The sequence below is a fragment of the Chionomys nivalis genome, chromosome 4 (genome assembly GCF_950005125.1).
Source record: "Chionomys nivalis chromosome 4, mChiNiv1.1, whole genome shotgun sequence".
NCBI classification, from domain to species: Eukaryota; Metazoa; Chordata; class Mammalia; order Rodentia; family Cricetidae; genus Chionomys; species Chionomys nivalis.
This window is the reverse complement of record NC_080089.1, coordinates 103,008,030-103,025,836: the sequence shown is the minus strand read 5'-3', so window position 1 is coordinate 103,025,836 and position 17,807 is coordinate 103,008,030. Positions and strand designations below refer to the sequence as shown.

General features: G+C 51.0%; 2 protein-coding genes across 5 annotated transcripts; both read left to right on the top strand.

Annotated features, from left to right (window-relative positions):
* Positions 1-595: 595 nt before the first annotated feature.
* On the top strand, positions 596-9,817 carry Abhd14a (abhydrolase domain containing 14A). 3 transcript variants are annotated; one of them, XM_057768001.1, is made up of 6 exons: positions 596-729; positions 3,100-3,304; positions 4,755-4,970; positions 5,094-5,209; positions 9,057-9,292; positions 9,481-9,817. In XM_057768001.1, the coding sequence occupies exons 3-6, from the start codon at positions 4,777-4,779 to the stop codon at positions 9,661-9,663; spliced, it is 729 nt and encodes a 242-aa protein (XP_057623984.1). In that variant the 5' UTR covers positions 596-729; positions 3,100-3,304; positions 4,755-4,776; the 3' UTR covers positions 9,664-9,817. The 3 variants fall into 3 exon arrangements, with proteins under 3 accessions (XP_057623984.1, XP_057623986.1, XP_057623985.1); XM_057768002.1 differs by lacking the exon at positions 596-729 and adding an exon at positions 761-1,256; XM_057768003.1 differs by lacking the exon at positions 3,100-3,304.
* A 1,290-nt stretch (positions 9,818-11,107) lies between these two features.
* On the top strand, positions 11,108-17,185 carry Acy1 (aminoacylase 1). 2 transcript variants are annotated; one of them, XM_057767999.1, is made up of 15 exons: positions 11,108-11,390; positions 11,782-11,886; positions 12,527-12,591; positions 12,687-12,791; positions 13,460-13,554; positions 14,013-14,089; positions 14,180-14,269; positions 14,358-14,414; positions 14,990-15,063; positions 15,145-15,194; positions 15,332-15,476; positions 15,560-15,628; positions 16,579-16,658; positions 16,789-16,849; positions 16,936-17,185. In XM_057767999.1, exons 2-15 carry the CDS (start codon positions 11,793-11,795, stop codon positions 17,098-17,100), a joined length of 1,227 nt encoding a protein of 408 aa, XP_057623982.1. In that variant the 5' UTR covers positions 11,108-11,390; positions 11,782-11,792; the 3' UTR covers positions 17,101-17,185. The 2 variants fall into 2 exon arrangements, with proteins under 2 accessions (XP_057623982.1, XP_057623981.1); XM_057767998.1 differs by having other exon boundaries at positions 11,778-11,886.
* The last annotated feature ends 622 nt before the right edge of the window (positions 17,186-17,807 follow it).

The following is a 17,807-nucleotide window of genomic DNA, read 5'->3' as shown; positions in this document are numbered from 1 at the left end:
AGCCTGGAGCTGCCGCATGACAATAACAACATCTGGCATTTACACTAGGAGACCTCGGTGCCAGGAGGCCTCGGTGTTCCCAGTGACCTGTCAGATTTTAAAAATGAAGAACCCGGTGGCTCTCCACAGACTCTCAAACCTCAAACCCTTCCTTAACAATTCTTAAAATAATGGGAAGCGGGGAGGAAGCGGAAAATTTTTTTTTTTCAATAAAAAAAAAAATTCCTAAAATCTGGGCTGGAGAGATGGCTCAGTGGTTAAGAGCATTGCCTGCTCTTCCAAAGGTCCTGAGTTCAATTCCCGGCAACCACATGGCAACCACATGGTGGCTCACAACCATCTGTAATGATGTCTGGTGCCCTCTTCTGGCCTGCAGACATACAGACAGAATATTGTACATATAATAAATAAATAAATAAATAAATAAATAAATAAATAAATAAATAAATAAGAAAAGTCCTTTAAAAAAAAAAAAACAATTCCTAAAATCTGGGCCGGGAGAGGCGGGCCTCGGGGCCTCGGGGCACCGCCCCAAGTCCCCCTTGGGTAATCAGGCAAGGCATGCAGCTGCGTACTGCGCAAGCGCTCAGGGGATAGTCCGACTCTGACCGGCTGGTTACCAAGGCGGAGGCAGTGCCGCACTCGCCAGCCAGGCCGTTTGGCTTTGGCTCCGCCTCGGCCGGGCCCCGCCTCGTCACCGTCACCGTCACCGTCACTCCTGTTAGCGCGGTGAGTGTCTCCCGGGAAGGCGGCCCGCTTGTTGTCCGGGGATCGCCGTCCTTGTCCCCACCGCTTGGGGCAGAGTCCATTGGAAGGCGCAAGCGCTGGGCAACACGTGTGCAGTGTTCCTGCGCTGTGCGCGCGCTAGTGTCTGCGTGTGTTCTTGAACGTCTGGGTTTAAGTGTTGCTCTTTTTTGCCGAGGGTTGAGTGGGGGCGGGGGGTGTTCACTGGTCTGGCTGCTTGCTTGTATGCTTCTTTTTTGTATTTATCTCTGCATCTGACTGTGTATTTCTGAAGGTTTATGTGTGTCCCTCTGCTGGTGCATTTCTTCCCATGCCTGTCCCCTCTCCCCTCTTACCAGGTAGCTTGTCTTTCCCTGGGTCTTTGGGAACACGGTGGAGGTCAGAGAACAACTTGCTGGAGTCTGTTCATCTTTCAGCGTGTGGGTTCCAGGGATTGTCAGGCTTGGCAGCAAGTGCCCTTACCCACTGAGTCCCTTATTTATTTTAGTTCATGGTCTCACTACATTGCCCAGGTAGGTCTTGACCATCCAGTACTCCTGAGTTTGGGCACTTGTTTCTGTCTTTGTTGTTATCGTTGTTGCTGGTTTTTTGTTTTGGGTTTTTGTTGTTCTTTGTTTGTGACAGGGTCTTGCTATGAAGCCCTACCTCTCAAATTTGCCTGGATCCCTCTCCTTGAGTGCTGCACTCTGAGCCTCGGACTGTGTGTTTATGTGTGGTTTAAGGGTTGGGTGTGATTTTGTGTTTGAATACTGAGAGGAGGGTATGCATGTGGTGCTGTGGGTGTTTGACTTTGTTTGCTTGCTTTGAGACTGTCTTGCCAAATAGCCCATCTGACCTCAACTTATAATCCTCTTGCCTTGGTCTTTCTAGCTTCCCTGCCTGTGTATGGGTTGTTTTTGTTTTGTTTTTTCTTTTTGAAAGGGTGTCTCTCTATGTAACCCTAGCTGATCTGGAACTCCCTATGTAGACAAGGCTGGCCTCAAACTCACAGAGATCCTCCTGCCTTCGTCTCCTGAGTGCTGGGATTAAAGCCATAGGTCACCATGCCTGTCTTATATATGGTTTTGAAATACATGTGTTGGTCTCTCTGCCTTCCTGCTAACTGGCTGTTGTGTGACAAAACTTTTCCTAGGGAGAAAACATACACCCCAGATCGGGAGCTATGACAGACTCACTGAGCCAATGACTTTTATTGGGGTTACTTAACAGAAATATGGATAAGGGGTTATTTACAGGAAGCCCATCCTAGTATGGATGACAGTTCACAAAAACTGGGAAACATTTGGAACACCCTGCACAGCCTGCAGGCCTCTCAACAGGATGGAGAGTGTCCTTTCCGAGTGGCTCAGCTGAACTCTTCCAGGCAGTTCACCTGAGCTCTAAAGAGTCTTCTTGGCAGCTTAGCATTGTTTGGTCTGAAAAAGAGTTTCACCCTTTATTGTCTACTCAAGTAGGGAGGGGCCTAGTGAATCTGGTCAGTTTCAAGGAATTCTTTTTTGCCTCCCTGCTTAAGGAGCTCCACTGTAGTTTTGGCCTCTGAGGGGACTGTTAACACAACAATTGCATGTGATTGTGTGGGTATGACACTTGCGTAGGCCAGTGCGTGTGCAGAGGCTGCTGTACATTTGTGGAATAGCTTCCCTTTTCTAAAGGTATTATGTATACGACTTGCGTAGGCCAGTGTGTGTGCAGAGGCTGCTGTACATTTGTGGACTAGCTTCCCTTTTCTAAAGGTATTATGTATACAATGTTCTGCCTGCGTGTATGCCTGCACACCAGAAGAGGGCACCAGATTATTAGATGTTTGTGAACCACTGTGTGGCAGCTGGGAATTGAACTCATGACCTCTTGAAGAGCAGTCAGTGCTCTTAACCTCTGAGCCATCTCTCCAGCCCCCAGGGATTAGCTTCTTTTTTTTTTTTTTTTTTTTTTTTTTTTTGGTTTGGTTTTTCGAGACAGGGTTTCTCTGTGGTTTTGGAGCTTGTCCTGGAACTAGCTCTTGTAGACCAGGCTGGTCTCGAACTCACAGAGATACGCCTGCCTCTGCTTCCCAAGTGCTGGGATTAAAGGCGTGCGCCACCACCGCCCGGCCAGGGATTAGCTTCTTGAAGTTTGTGGAAGCAAGACTCTTCTGTCTGCGTGAGTGTGTGTAAATATCTGTGTATTCTAGTATCCAGAGCAAACAGTTTGCTTTCCTCCCTTCCCCCACCTGTGAAGCAATCTGCATCAGAATCCCTACATTGTCTAGTCTTGGGCACCCTGGGTTGCCATGGCAACGAATAAAACCCCACCCCTTCACCCTGAAAAGAAGCACGGGTTTGCCCCTGGTGGACCACTAAGAGAGGTCCTTCACAGATGCTCCGCCTCGTGGGAACCTGAGCTAAAGCTACGTTGGAGGCAGACATCCTTGGCTGCTCCAGGTTAGGAAGAAGAGCCTGCTCTTTCTCCGCCTGCCTCCTGACTTCCCCTCAGCACTGGAGGATCTGCTGCTGCCCCCACACAGCCTGACTTCAGAGCTAGAGAGTGAGATCCTCAGAAGAGTCCTCCAGAGTCAGCAGAGGTGGGTGTGGTGCAGTGCGGGCCATAGCTCTGCTCCTAGGCCTACCACAGACTGCATTTACACTTAGTAAAAATGCATCCAGAGCCAGGCGGTGGTGGTGCATGCTTTTAGTGACATCACTTGGGAGGAAGATGCAAGTGGATCTCTTAAGTTCAAGACCAGCCAGGTCTACAGAGTGAGTTTCAGGACAGCCAGGGCTAAAAGAAACCCTGTCCCAGAAGAAAAAAAAAAAAAAAAAAAAAAAAAAAAAAAAAAAAAAAAAAAAACAAGAAAGAAAAAAATGAGTTCAGAGTCCCAGAAACAAGACAAGCATGTTCATCTTAGGCCCAATAAATGATGACGGGGACATCCCATCCCCACCTGCTTAGGTGGAGTGTATTATGTAAATCGTACACGAAGCTTGGGCAGATGCCAGGAGGAGCTTATCCCAAGTTATCCAAATCAACTAGTGACAGAGGGGAATTCTAAAACAAGACCACCTGCCTGCCCTGCTTGAGGTCCCCTCCGGACTAACAAAGACACCATACTGGAGGAGTTCATGAAGCAGGTCATTTGGCAGAAGTGGGGTGGAGGCTGGTCCTTTTCTAGGCCAGCTACACTCCTTCTAGCCCCCAATGTCTCAGACCTCAGCATTATCCCCAACTTTCTCTGTGAAGTGATCCATAATGGCTGGTGTGACCCTCAACTATCCGCTCCCATTGTGCAAGGCGTTCTGTTTTTAGCAGTTTTCTAGTCATCGTGAGGAAAGAACCATTTCTGGGCATGCGCTCAGTGGTCTCTCTGTGCTCGTTGGCCTTCAGCAGCCTCTACCCCTCCATCCACCACTGTGTCTCCAGTTCATCCATCTCCTGCCAGTGCTGTGTTTTCTTCCAGAACACATATGGCCTGGTATTTTGGAAACTGGCCCCAGGTCCCATGTCTCTTCTGCTGCGGTGAGAATTTCACCTGTGAGCCTAGATTCCTTTGTGCCAGAGAACTGTGGTCATATCTGCTCCCTGTGTTTTCTTGGGACCTCTGAGTGCTGAGTGTAGAAAGTCAAGCATGGAAGCCACAGCCAGAAGAGCTGTGTAGTTCCCACAGCGATGGTGGTGGCCATTAAACATGCCTGTGCCAAAGTCGGGCGGTGGTGGTGCACAGCTTTAATCCCAGCACTTGGGAGGCAGAGGCAGGCGGATCTCTGTGAGTTCAAGACCAGCTTGGTCTACAAGAACAAATTCCAGGACAGGCTCCAAAGTTACAGAGAAACCCTGTCTCGAAAAGCAATAAAAACAAAAACAAACCACCCATGCTTGTGCCCGAGGGCCATCTCATGCATTTCTCCACAGAGTGGAGTGTCCCAGGCCTTTGCCCTGGCCTGAGTAGTAGCTGGGTATGAGATATTCTTCCAGATCAAGAAAGGGAGGAGGGCTAAAGGTCTTCCTCAGCCTGTCTCTTCCCTTTTCTCCTCTAGGCTGTGTGATACAAACCCCTTCATGAGCCGGTACCAGGCAGCCCTGCTGGGTCTAGGCCTGCTGCTTATGCTTCTCCTGTATGTAGGGCTGCCTAGCCCCCCTGAGAAGACTTCCCAGCTCTGGAGAGGACCCAATGTCACAGTCCTGGCTGGTCTCACCCGAGGCAACCCTCAGATCTTTTACCGGGAGGCTCTGCCTATCCAGCAGGCACACAGGTAAGTGAGTACCCAAGGGTTTAATGGAGGGACCCCAGCCCAACACATGGGGCTCAGGAACTGGAGGGCAGTGAAAGATGCCTGCCCGGGTCCCATGTCTCTTCTTTCCCCATATGTCTACAGGGCGGAAGTCGTGTTTCTCCATGGAAAGGCATTTAATTCCCACATATGGGAGCAGCTGGGCACGTTGCAGCTGCTGTCCAAGAGGGGCTACCGAGCTGTGGCCATTGACCTTCCAGGTGAGTACCCCCACATCCAAGCTTAGAGGAAGCAGGCTGCAGCAGGATCAAAGGCGTGGTCACCAGAAGGGAGCATTGGACAGGTAGCAAAGCCCAAGGTAAAGCAGGGCGTGTGGACCCCGTTCTGGACAAACAAGTCGGAGGTCACAAGAAGCCATCACAAAAGAGCCCGTTTTTATTCCCTGCCTTGAAAACTGCAGTGTGCGTTATTGTATGGCACAGAGGAAACAGAAAGGTGATTTGTTCATAAGCAACCGCCGGGAAGATTTTTGTGATTTTTGTGATTATGTAATTTTCGTGGCTTGGGGGGGGGGGCACACCTGCAGAAGTGAATAGATAACTTGTGAGAGAGAGTTGCTTCTCATCTTCTGCCCTGTGGGTTCCAGAGATCTGTCAGGCTCGACAGCAAGCCCCTTTACCCACTCACTGAGACCTCACCACACTCTCCTGTTTCATTTGGTTTGAACTGTACCCATGGACTGAGCTATACTCCGGGTTTATTGTTGTTTCCAGTACTGTGGATGGAACCCAGGGCCTCGAGAATATTAGGCAGGTGCTCAACCACTAAGCTACACCTCCAGCCCCATGCTGTCATTCTTCTAATTAAAAATGAAAGTGGGGGTGGGGGTAGGAGGTGGCCCAGGGATGAGAGAGATGACTCAGCAGTTGAGCATGAGCTGTTCTTGCCGAGGACTTGAGTCTGTTTCCTAATATCCATTCCAGGCAGCTCACAACAACCTGTAGCTCCAGCTCCAGGGGATACAGTGCCCTCTTCTGGACTCTGAGGGAACTTGAACTCATGTGCACAAGCCTACATGTAGAGATACACATATAAATTAAAAATAAAACCAATATTATTTTGTTTGTTTTTTCTTTTCTTTTTTTTTTTTTTTAAATCTTATTTATTTATTTATTATGTATACAGTGTTCTGTCTGTGTGTATGCTTGCAGGCCAGAAGAGGGCACCAGACCATTACGGATGGTTGTGAGCCACCATGTGGTTGCTGGGAATTGAACTCAGAACCTTTGGAAGAGCAGGCAATGCTCTTAACCACTGAGCCATCTCTCCAGCCCTATTTTGTTTGTTTTTTGAAACAGAGTTTCTCTATGTAATAGCCCTGGTTGTCTTGGAACTTGCTTTGTTCAACCAGGCTGACCTTGAACTCACAGAGATTCTCATTCCTCTGCCTCCTGAGTGCTGGGATTAAAGGCCCTCACCCAGCTAACTCAATATTTTTTTGAAAAACATGAAGTCCTGCCAGGCATGGTGACACATGCCTTTAATCCCAGGACTCAGGGGGGCAGAGCCAGGCTAATCTCTGAATTCGAGGTCAGACTGGTCTACAAAGCTAGTTCCAGGGTAGTCAGGGCTGTTATAAACCCTGTCCCAAAAAAACCACATGGAGACAAATAAAAAGTGAAGTCCAGAAGCCAGTAACACTTCTCTCCCCTCTCCGAATGACTGAGAGGGACAGCCCTGCTTTCATGAATCTCAGGAGGTTGCAGCAGGAGGCTCCCAGATTCAAGGCCTGCCTAGACTACGGAGCGAGTTCAGGGGTAACCTGGCATCTTAGTAGAGACCCTTTCTCAAAATAAAAAGTAAAAAGGGCTTGGAAATATAATTCAATGGTAGAGCCCTTACCCTGGGCTCGACCTGCCTAGAGAGAGAGGCAGATAAACAGACAGACACACACCATGACACAGAAAGACTGACAACATGCAGGTTGTATGTGGGGGTTGGGAGCATGAGCATCCTGCCTACTTAATGAATATATTTACACCTGTTGGACCCCGGAGTCCAATCACCGAGGAGGAGTCACCCCAAGAGGCCACTCTCACACCACAGTTGATGTAAAAGCATGAGGATTTTTATTAATTCTGTCGCGACAGGGTCTTTTAGCATTCAAGAAGCCAGAAAGACCCCGAATAGCTGGTACAGGCTACTTTTAAAGCAAAAAGCCACAGAAACAAGGGGGGAGTCTGGGGGTTGTTCTTTAAACTATTATGATTGGCTTATTCAAAGGGCTATTACCAATAATTGGCTGAAGAGCAGTTGCCACATCAGGTGAGGTAAGAGGGAACATCTGAGGGTCACTTTGCCCCCTTCCCAGGGACTGAGTCAAAACATCAGGAACTGAGTCAACACCTAAGGGTTATCTTGCCTCTATTCTAATAACTGAGTTCTATTTGGAGAACATTTACAAGGACTCAGGGAGATGGAAAATCCCCAACATTCCAGTACGTGCATGTGTACTTGTTAGGTCCTTGGTTCCCAGGGGAGCAGGGAGCACTAATGCTGAGAGGCCTCATCTTAAAGTTCTACACACGTTTATTTTCCTCGCTACACCATGACTTTGTGGGGCAAGCCAGGTCCTGCAACCCTCCTTTGCTGTTAATGCTTAAACTGTTAAAGTGTGGGCCATGGGAGGCACGGGCAGGCTTGTATTCTCATTCCTCAGCTGGTGGATTTAAAATTTTCATTGTTATCTGAAATATCCAAATATCTAAATGAAGCCTCTTTGAACATGTTTCTTTAAGTATAGGAGAGTTGGACATGGTGGTGCATTGCTCCAGCTCTCAGGAAGCAAGGGCAGGTGAATCTCTAAGACCAGCCTGGTTGGTCTACAGAGAAAGTTCTAGGATATACAAAGCTACACAGAGAAACCCTATCTCACTGGACGGTGGTGGCGCATGCCTTTAATCCCAGCATTTGGGAGACAGAGGCAGGCTGATCTCTGTGAGTTCGAGACCAGCCTGGTCTACAAGAGCTAGTTCCAGGACAGGCTCCAAAGCCATAGAGAAAGCGTGTCTCGAAAAACCAAAAAAAAAAAAAAAAAAAAAAAAAAAAGAGCAATACTTTCTCTAAAGTTGCTATCAAGAACAATTCATGAGTCAGGATACACTTTTAAGTTTTTTGACAAATACTATGTTACCTTTCAGAAAGACTGTATAGATTGATCCTTCCATCAGTCATGTAGGTGTCCCTTACCCCTTCCTGACACTGGTTGTCATTAGCTTAAAAGTTTAGCCAATATAATGACTGAAAGATGTTTTTCCATTTATTTATTTGTTTGTTTATTATTTTTAAGGATTTATTTATTTATTTACTATGTAGGCAGCATTCCTTCTATGTATGACCACACAAGCCAGAAGAGGATGCCAGATCTCATTATAGATGGCTGTGAGCCACCATGTGGTTGCTGGGAATTGAACTCAGTACCTCTGGAAGAGCAGTCAGTGCTCTTAACCACTGAGCCATCTCTCCAGCCCGATGTTTCTCCTTTTAAAAACATTATTATTAGTTGATTGGTTGATATTGTGTGTATTTGTGTGTGCACACGTGTGTGCGTGCGTGCACGTGTCTGTGTGTGTGTGTGTGTGCGCGCGCATACACACAGGACACAGTGCATGTGTGGAGGTCGGAGGAAACTTTATGGGGGTCAGTTTCCTCCTTTCACCACATGGGTTCCAGGGATCAGATATAAGTCATCCAGGGTTGTGCAGCTTGTGCTTTTACCCACTGAGCCATCTCACCTTCTGGAAAACTGAATTTCAAGTGGGCCAATTTTAGTATGAAAACTTGCTTCTGAAAATGGCTGGGGTAGAATGTGCTGTGTGCCACTGGTCCTCATCTCTTTCCCCCACTTTCTGCCTCAGCAGTTTTCAACCTGTGGGTCAGGATCCCTTTGGGGGTTGAATGATCCTTTCCCAGGGGTCGCATATCAGATATCCTGCAAATCAGATATTTACATTGTGATTCATGACAGGAGCAAAATTACAGTAAAGAAGTAGAAACAAAAATCAACCGTCCTAGCTTCTCTCAGGTAGTAACTGCTGCTGTTCCCAGGTTTTGGGAACTCAGAGCCTTCAACGAAAGTGAACACAGAGGCAGGGCGAGCAGAGCTGCTGAAGCAGGTACTGCAGGATCTAGAGGTGCAGAATGCTGTATTGGTGAGCCCCTCACTGAGCGGCAGCTATGCCCTGCCCTTCTTGATGCGAAGACACCACCAGCTACGTGGATTTGTGCCCATCGCGCCTACCTCCACACGAAATTACACACAGGACCAATTCTGGGCTGTGAAGGTACTTAGCGAGCTGCAAAGATGCTGGCACCCTCTCCCTGTCCCTGGCTTGTATCGCGGGGGGGGGGGGGGTCCTAGAGGGTCGGCCAGAAGAGGTAGTGTGGGGACAAGGCTCCTTGAAGGAATAGCTTGTGGGCTGGACCCTCACCGAAACCCAGGACCAACAACTTCCGACCTTGCGCCCTGCAGACCCCAACTCTTATCCTGTACGGGGAACTGGACCACACCTTGGCGCGAGAGTCACTGCAGCAGCTCCACCACCTGCCCAACCACTCTGTGGTGAAGCTGCACAACGCGGGTCATGCCTGCTACCTCCACAACCCGGAAGCCTTCCACCTCGCCCTTCTCGCATTCCTTGACCATTTGCCTTGAATGGACTCACTTCCCAGAACTGACCTTGAAGGGTCTGGACCCTCTCTCTCCTCTCCCAGGGAGGCTGGCCCTGAGTGGGATTGAGGACAGAGGATCAAGCCCAGCCAGGACTTTTGATTTAATTTCACAGGCACAATAAAGAAAAGCCCTTTTGTCTGGCTTGGAGAGTGACATTGTGTTTCCTGACTTGTGCGAGGAAGCTGGGAGTGGGAGGCAAGTCTGGGCCTGCTCTGGGATGGATGGGGAGGCTGGAGGCGGTGCTCCTGTGAGTCTAAGCAAGAGTGTGCTACTTCCTCATAATCTGTGCTTCCTTCTCAGTGCCTCAGTTTCCTCCTCTTTAAAATGGGCATGGTGACAGTGCCAGGGGAAATGATGGTGGGGTTGGATTACCTGGTAACATAGGACTAAGGGAGTTTAAAGGCAGCTGTTCCTGTGACTGCAGTTCCACAGGGATTGCTTCGGGAATACAAATGATGTCCCTACTGCGTGAGAGCAGTGCAGAGAAGGTGGCGATGGCATGTGGTTTAAGAATTAAAACAGTGTTGTTGAACCACCAAACCCGATTGCTTCCTTGTTAGGGGTGAGCAGCCAGAGACTTCAACCCCAAGTGGGTGGGATGGCCCCTCTTTGATCCCGCCTGCTCCCTTGGTCCCAGGGTTGAAGTCTTCTGACCCTTCCCCCCTCCCCAAGCTGGCTCAGCCTCTGGAACAGAGGGCAGAACTCACTGGGAGTACAAAGAGCAGCTAGGTGCACAAGTGGGCAGCTACAGTTACAAACAGCTTGGTGGTGGCCAGAGGAACAGCCATGCCTCTGTTTCTCTCTCTGCTGGAGGCAGAAGAGCTGAGGGTTCAATGTGGGGTCAGCCAAGGTGCTCTTTCCCAATCTCCCATACTGGCAGGTGTCATAATTGTACCTGATACACAAGATTGCACATGATGCGGGGCACCCCTACCATCTCAGACTCATAACGTCACACTTATGGTTATATCACCGTAACACGTTCACAGGCACACATTCTCCCACCCAGACATTTATCTTTCATTTACGGCGCCTTGCCCAGACGCCCACGCTGCCTGGCCAGGGTTAGAGCCCCCTGATCACATAGGCATCCTGGAACTCACGGGGTGGGGAGAGCAGATGCAAAAAAAAAAAAAAAAAAAGTCCTCACTACACAAGGAGTGAGGCAATCTGGGAGGGCCTCCCCGAGGAGTGGAGGCAAGAAAAGGGCAGAGAGAGGACAGAGGGGACAGGATGCACTTCGCAGCCCGACACCTAGAGAGCAGATGAATACCCAATGCCGCGGCGACGACTTTTAGGACCAGGCCCCGCCCTCTTTTCTTGTCCTATCCGGAGGCTGCAGCGGGAGGAGGGTCCTTTGGGGGCGGGACGATCCTAAGCTTGCGGTCCACGCTCCAGGGCGGGGCGTGGGGAGGGCGGAGCTGGCCGCAGTGAGGAGGACCCAGGGGGTGGATACCGGATCCAAGCTTGTAGTTACCCGGTGCAGGCCCCACGCAGAGCCAGGCAGGGACAACGGCGCCGACTCTGCCACAGGAACTGGGACGGCCCCTACAGTCTCCGGTCTCCGCCCCTCCACCCCGCCCTGGCCACGTGGTGGGCGTACCCGGGCGGTTTTGAGATAGCGACCTCGGTGGACCCTGAGACCTGGCCACAGTTCCGAGAGGGCCCTGAGAGAGGAGAGCACGCGACGGAAACCTGGAGAGAGCAAGGTTGGGAAACCTTAGGGAGGGGTTGAGGTGGGGCTCCGTGGCATAAAAGCCCGGCCTTTGGGAGGAATATTTTGAGGAGGGTGTAGGGAGTCAATGAATGTCTGATTCAGACCAAGTTCTCCTACTTCCTGAACTGTCTCTGAACCTCTCTGAGCCTCAGCTTTCTCTTTTGTCAAGTGGGCACTAAGAGCACAAACTTACTTCCTTAGGACTCTTTTGGGGATTAAATGAGGAAACGTTTAGAAAGTAACTGGCACAGCACAGAATGGGGCAGTCAGGCCGAGGTGGGATCAGCATTGGAAAGGTCAGAGTGCAGGCGCAGCCACCGGGTCCAGCTGCTACCGGCGGGAGAGGGGAGTAATTAATTAGCTACTGACTTTGCCCTAGCCAGCACGCGGCACCATGACCACCAAGGGTCCCGAGTCCGAGCACCCCTCCGTGACGCTCTTCCGCCAATACCTACGCATCCGCACTGTGCAGCCCAATCCCGACTATGGTGAGAATGCAGGGTCTTAAGGCCTGTGATGTGGCCTCAAGGGCTGGGAGGGTGCTGTACACTGTTTTCGACACCTGTCACCCAATGGGACCCCACTCTGCGTTTCTGATGCCTCGTTTTCTGTAGCCATCCCTATATCGACTGACCAAGGCAACCGGTCCCACTGTGCACCATCCTTTCCCCGTGCTCTGCAGCACACCTGTTTACTCCTGGCAGCTAGTTAAAGAATGGCTTCCCCTCCCTCCTCAAGGGCCAGAGTGGAGTGGGGAGACTGGGGCAACCACAAAGAGACACCTCATTCCCAGTCTACCAAAGCTGAACAAAAGGCACAGCCCTTGGGGAATCTGGCTTGGTGGCTGGGAATCTTGTGCATGGATCCAGATCCTGTTGTAAAATTCACGATTTGCAAGCCAAGAGACTTTGGGTGAGTCTCTTCACCTCTGATGTCTCTGTCTTTAAGAAAGATAGTATCTGACCTTCACAGAGGATCATTTAAGAGCCAAAACGTTGTGTTCCTTGGGTACACGGATGCAGGTGTCTTTGGGGATTTGGAATTCTGTTGGGAAGGCAACTGTACATCTCTGGGCTGCCTGGGCTGGTGGGTACCAGCAAAAGCAGTGCCAAGGCTCTGTTTCCCCAGGGGCTGCCATTGCCTTCCTTGAGGAGAGAGCCCACCAGCTGGGCCTGAGCTGTCAGAAAGTAGAGGTGAGCCTGGGATCCTGAGCAGGGTGGAAATGTGGGCTCGGGGACACCTTGTCACCTGGTGCTGACTTCCTGCCTCCTGACCTCACCCTGTACAGGTGGTGCCTGGCTATGTGATCACTGTGCTGACCTGGCCGGGCACCAACCCTACACTCCCCTCCATCTTGCTAAACTCCCATACAGATGTGGTACCTGTCTTTAAGGTATGTATAGATGGGCATGGGCAGGCCTAGAGGACAGTGTAGAGTTCAGGGTGTCCCCCAGGAACCCATGGTGCTGATTCCACCACTTTTGTCGTTGTTGTTTTAGTTTTTGGTTTTGTTCCCCCACCCCCACCCCTGAAACAGAATCTCACTATGTAGCTCTGACTGTCCTGGAACTTGCTATGTAGGTTAGGCTGGCCTCAAACTCACAGAGATCCTCCTGCCTCTGATTCCTGAGTGCTGGGATTAAAGGTGCGTGCTACTATGCCACTATGCCTGATTTATCTACCACTAATTCTTTTTTTTTTTTTTTTTTTTTTTTTTGGTTTTTCGAGACAGAGTTTCTCTGTAGCTTTGAAGCCTGTCCTGGAACTAGCTCTTGTAGACCAGGCTGGCCTCGAACTCACAGAGATCTGCCTGCCTATGCCTCCCAAGTGCTGGGATTAAAGGTGTGCACCACTACCGCCCGGCCCACCACTAATTCTCAACCTTTATATGGCACGGCTCTATACAAGCAGCCTTTGTCCAGTAAGGGTTCTGGCTAGGGAGGGGGTAAGGCTGGAAACTGATGGGGGATGGAAATCAACTAGCTGTTTTCTTTAGCCCTCTTCTAACCCTCTCACCATTTCAATTCTATGGCGGGCCCCTCTTCCCACCTTTGCCTCCAGGAGCATTGGCATCATGACCCCTTTGAAGCCTTCAAGGATTCCGAGGGCTACATCTATGCCAGGGGTGCCCAGGACATGAAAAGTGTCAGCATCCAGTGAGTATCCTCCATTCCCAGTCCCCTGCTGGGCTCAACAAGAAAACAGATGTGACTGAAAAGCCCCCAAGCCAAACAAGGATCATCTTGACTTTCTAAATAAAGCAGAAATTACTACCATGACCATTTATGGATGGGGAAACAGGCCCAGAAAGGGGCAGGGGTTTTTCTGGAGTCCCTGAAATACATGGCAGGGAAGTGTCGAGGGCACAGACTCCTCTACTCTGCACACCGCTGGCTCTGCCCTACCCCACACACCACAGCACTACTCTATCCTGCACACCGCTAGCGCTGCTCTACCCCGCACACCCTGCACACACAGCGCTGCTCTACCCCGCACACTCTGCACACACAGCGCTGCTCTACCCTGCGCACCCTGCACACACAGCGCTGCTCTACCCCGCACACCGCTAGCACTGCATTTCCCTGCACACCACACTTAGCCTCTGCTCCCTTAGGTACCTGGAGGCTGTGAGAAGACTGAAGAGTGAGGGCCACCACTTCCCTAGAACCATCCACCTGACCTTTGTGCCCGGTAGGAGTGGCTTGGGGAGGGGCATCTATGAAGAGGGGAAGGAAAGTGTGTTGCGAGGCATCTCATATCACCTCCCTGACACTTTTACAGACGAAGAGGTTGGAGGTCACAAAGGGATGGAACTGTTCGTGAAGCGGCCTGAGTTCCAGGCTCTGCGGGCAGGCTTTGCCCTGGATGAGGGTGAGCAGGTTGGCCAGCCTCCTAGGTGTAGGGAGGCTGCAAGGGGAAGCTGAGTCACTCCACTCTGTGTACCTGCTCTCTCCCTCAGGCCTGGCCAACCCCACCGATGCCTTCACTGTCTTTTATAGTGAACGGAGCCCTTGGTGTGAGTATGGACTTGGGGTGGGAATCACTTTCTCCTGCCTCCTTTGCTAAAGCCATTCCCTAGGTCAGCTGACCAAGGCATGCAAGCCCCCCTGTGCACCACCCTTTTCTTTTTCTGGGGGGCAGGTTAGAGACAAAGTTTCTCTGTAGCTTTGGTGCCTGTCCTGGAACTCGCTCTGTAGACCAGGCTGGCATCGAACTCAGGGATCTGCCTGCGTCTGCCTGCGCCACCACTGCCCAACACACTACCCTCTCCTAACGCTATGCAGCTCCACGTGGTTACTTCTGGCAGCTACTTAAGAAATGGCTTCACTTCACCCCGCAAGGGCCACTTCTAGCCAGGTGGCAGCTCAGAAAGGTCTAGGGCTTTAGAAGTTGATGTCTGGGGCATCCAGACTTTTGCCTCCAGCTCTTTCCTTCCTGGGTTCTAAGGGTTCTAAGCCCTTGGCTGTGGCCAGGGCCAGGTTCCTGTACTATGCCTTGGGCTCAGAGTTCAGAATGTGGAAAAGACCTGGGCCCACTGTAGGATTCACTGTGTCTTCAGCTCTCTCAGGTTGAAACCTCTGTTCCTCCCAGGGATCCGGGTTACTAGCACTGGGAAGCCAGGCCATGCCTCCCGCTTCATTGAAGATACAGCAGCAGAGAAGTTGGTGTGTGGCCCACGGGGAGTCTGGGCATTCGGGAGGCTCTGACCCAGGGCCATTCTCACGTCTCACCTCATCCTCTCCTAGCATAAGGTTATAAGCTCCATCTTGGCATTCCGGGAGAAGGAAAGGCAGAGGTAAGGCAGCCTAGGAAGGCGGTGGGGTGTGGGGGTGGCTCTGGAAGACTGTGCAAGATGGGAGGGAGATTTGTGCAACCTTCTATTATCTGCTGCTCCTGCCCTCTTCCTCCCCCCTCCCTCCTGCACCAATGCAGGCTGCGGGCGAACCCTCACCTGAAGGAAGGGGCCGTGACTTCTGTGAATCTGACTAAGCTGGAAGGTGGTGTGGCCTATAATGTGGTCCCTGCTGCCATGAGTGCCAGCTTTGACTTCCGGGTGGCACCAGATGTAGACATGAAGGTGTCGCCTCCACTCAGGTTTGAGGGAGAGAGCCTGGGTTCTCAGTCCTGTCCTAGAGGCTCAGCTCATATCCCTTCCTTCAGGCCTTCGAGAAGCAGCTGCAGAGCTGGTGCCAGGAAGCGGGCGAGGGGGTCACCTTTGAGTTTGCTCAGGTATTGACTTGGGACTTATGATGAGGGAGCATCAGGGCCACTAGAGACTTGCCTTTCCGAAGATAAGATAGGAGTGTGTGCCTGGTGCATCTATATACACCTGGCTAGCCCCTCAGCTGTAAGAGATGTTTCCTTTTTATTTACCCATTGTGGATGATGAGGGTCTTGCCTCATGTTCCCTACAGCATGAAGGGCGGGGGGGGGGCATAAATGTTCGTGTACTTTGATTTGTAATGTAGTTCAGTTGGCAGAGTGCATGTCTAGCATGCCTGAAGCCTCATAAAGCAGGAAAGTGACATATGCTTATGATCCCAGCACTCAGAGGTAATGTGGGAGGAGTAAGTCCTGCTGCTTTGGTCACATAGTGAGCTCAAGGCCAGCAAGGGCTACCCTGTCTTAGAATACAAAACAAAGGCAAGGCGTGGTGGCTCACACTCTTAATTCCAGCACTTGGGAGGCAGAGGTAGAAGGATCTCTGTGAGTTTGAGATCAGTCTGATCTACACAATGTCCTTTCAGGACAGGCACGGCTATGTAGAGAAACCCTGTCTTGAAAAAAAGAAAGAGGGAGGGAGGGAGGGAAGGGAGGGAGGGACAGAGGGAAGAAGGAAGGAAGGAAGGAAGGAAGGAAGGAAGGAAGGAAGGAAGGAAGGAAGGAAGGAAGGAAGGAAGGAAGGAAGGAAGAAAAAATACTCTGATGAGCTTATATGAACCACACATGTGGTTCAGGAAAGTGGGACCTTGTGTTCAGAGAACATGTATTCTCCCAGTCTGCGGACCAGGGCACCTGAGCAACAAGCCTGTGGGCTAGGATATGAAGGATTCCTGGGCTACACTGGCCACCTGGAAGCCTGTTAGATGGGAGGGTGTGCCCTGTGCCAAGCACAGCATTCTATGAGTAGTGGAGCCTAAAGTTCTGGTCCTTACCCTGTCATCCCTCCCCTTCCCCAGAAATTTACAGAGCCCCGAATGACACGCATTGATGATTCCGATCCCTGGTGGGCAGCTTTCAGTGGAGCCTGCAAGGAAATGTGAGCACTGACCAGCCCTCTCCCCATTACCCAGATCCCCAGAACCTCGCCTCCTGCCTTTCCCACCATCCTGTGCCCCTCTGGCTTTCCCCCTGCCTTCCTCCTCTTTTACCAAGCTCTTCCCCTGCAGGAACCTTACCCTGGAGCCGGAAATCTTTCCTGCTGCCACTGATAGCCGTTACATCCGAGCGGTGAGCTACTCACTCACAGGGCATGCCAGGCAGTGGGCTGGTCTGAAGGCTGCCTCCCTCCTGACAGCACCTTACCATCCCTGCAGGTGGGGATCCCGGCTCTGGGCTTTTCACCCATGAACCTCACGCCCGTGCTGCTACATGACCATAACGAACGACTGCATGAGGGTGTGTTTCTCCGCGGGGTTGACATATATACACGGCTGATCTCTGCACTTGCTAGTGTGCCTTCCTTGCCTGGTGAAAGCTGAGCCCCCTGCCTCCCAACCCTTGCAGCTTTCAGCCCAACCACTGCCAAGGATCAGTTGCCCTGCCCAGTAATAAAGCCGGTGTTGAATGGGAAGTTCTTATACTGTGGACAGTCACGGAGTGGGAATTTGTGTTGTTCTGGGGACTTGTTGCTTTCTTGTGTCCATTTCACAGATGGGAAAGTTGAGCCTTTGAGCCCTTTCTTAATTGCTCTGTGCCTCTCAGCCAGTACCACACAGCCACATTTGGACCCAGCTGGAGGCCCCAGTTCTGTGAAGCAGCACACTTCAGACCTACAAGGTCAAGAGACTGTTCCCATCACAAGTGTACTAGGGGCCTGGAGAGGTGGTACAGGGATTTTCCTGAAACAGGTTGGACAGCCCTAAATTTATCCAGGAATGAACACTCGATAGGGGAGATGGAGCTAATGCACCTACCTGTAGAGAAAATCCAAACCCTGGCCTATAGCCTACCTGGTGTTTTTGGCAATGACCCCGGCTCATAGTAAGGGGCCAGCACTTTGTACTGCTTACACGTTGAACCCTGCCAGTCTTTGCACTAAGGTCCAAACAAGACATTCTGCACTGGAGCTGTGGCTCTCCAGTCGGAGCACTGTCCCCTAGAGACCTTCTCACAACAGCAAGGCCGCCACCTCTCCTGCCCTCTCTAGCCATGGGATCAATTTCCATACATCGTTAAGAATACTAAC

What these genes read in the sequence shown, in the direction of transcription:
- Acy1 (XM_057767999.1), top strand. Translation starts at nt 11,793, where the DNA reads ATGACCACCAAGGGTCCCGAGTCCGAGCACCCCTCCGTGACGCTCTTC. An exon ending in ATGAAAAGTGTCAGCATCCA is followed by an intron (nt 13,555 to 14,012) that starts GTGAGTATCCTC and finishes CTGCTCCCTTAG; the next exon opens with GTACCTGGAGGCTGTGAGAA. An exon ending in AGTGGAGCCTGCAAGGAAAT is followed by an intron (nt 16,659 to 16,788) that starts GTGAGCACTGAC and finishes CTTCCCCTGCAG; the next exon opens with GAACCTTACCCTGGAGCCGG.
- Abhd14a (XM_057768003.1), top strand. Translation starts at nt 4,777, where the DNA reads ATGAGCCGGTACCAGGCAGCCCTGCTGGGTCTAGGCCTGCTGCTTATG. An exon ending in TGTGGCCATTGACCTTCCAG is followed by an intron (nt 5,210 to 9,056) that starts GTGAGTACCCCC and finishes TGCTGTTCCCAG; the next exon opens with GTTTTGGGAACTCAGAGCCT. An exon ending in ACCAATTCTGGGCTGTGAAG is followed by an intron (nt 9,293 to 9,480) that starts GTACTTAGCGAG and finishes TGCGCCCTGCAG; the next exon opens with ACCCCAACTCTTATCCTGTA.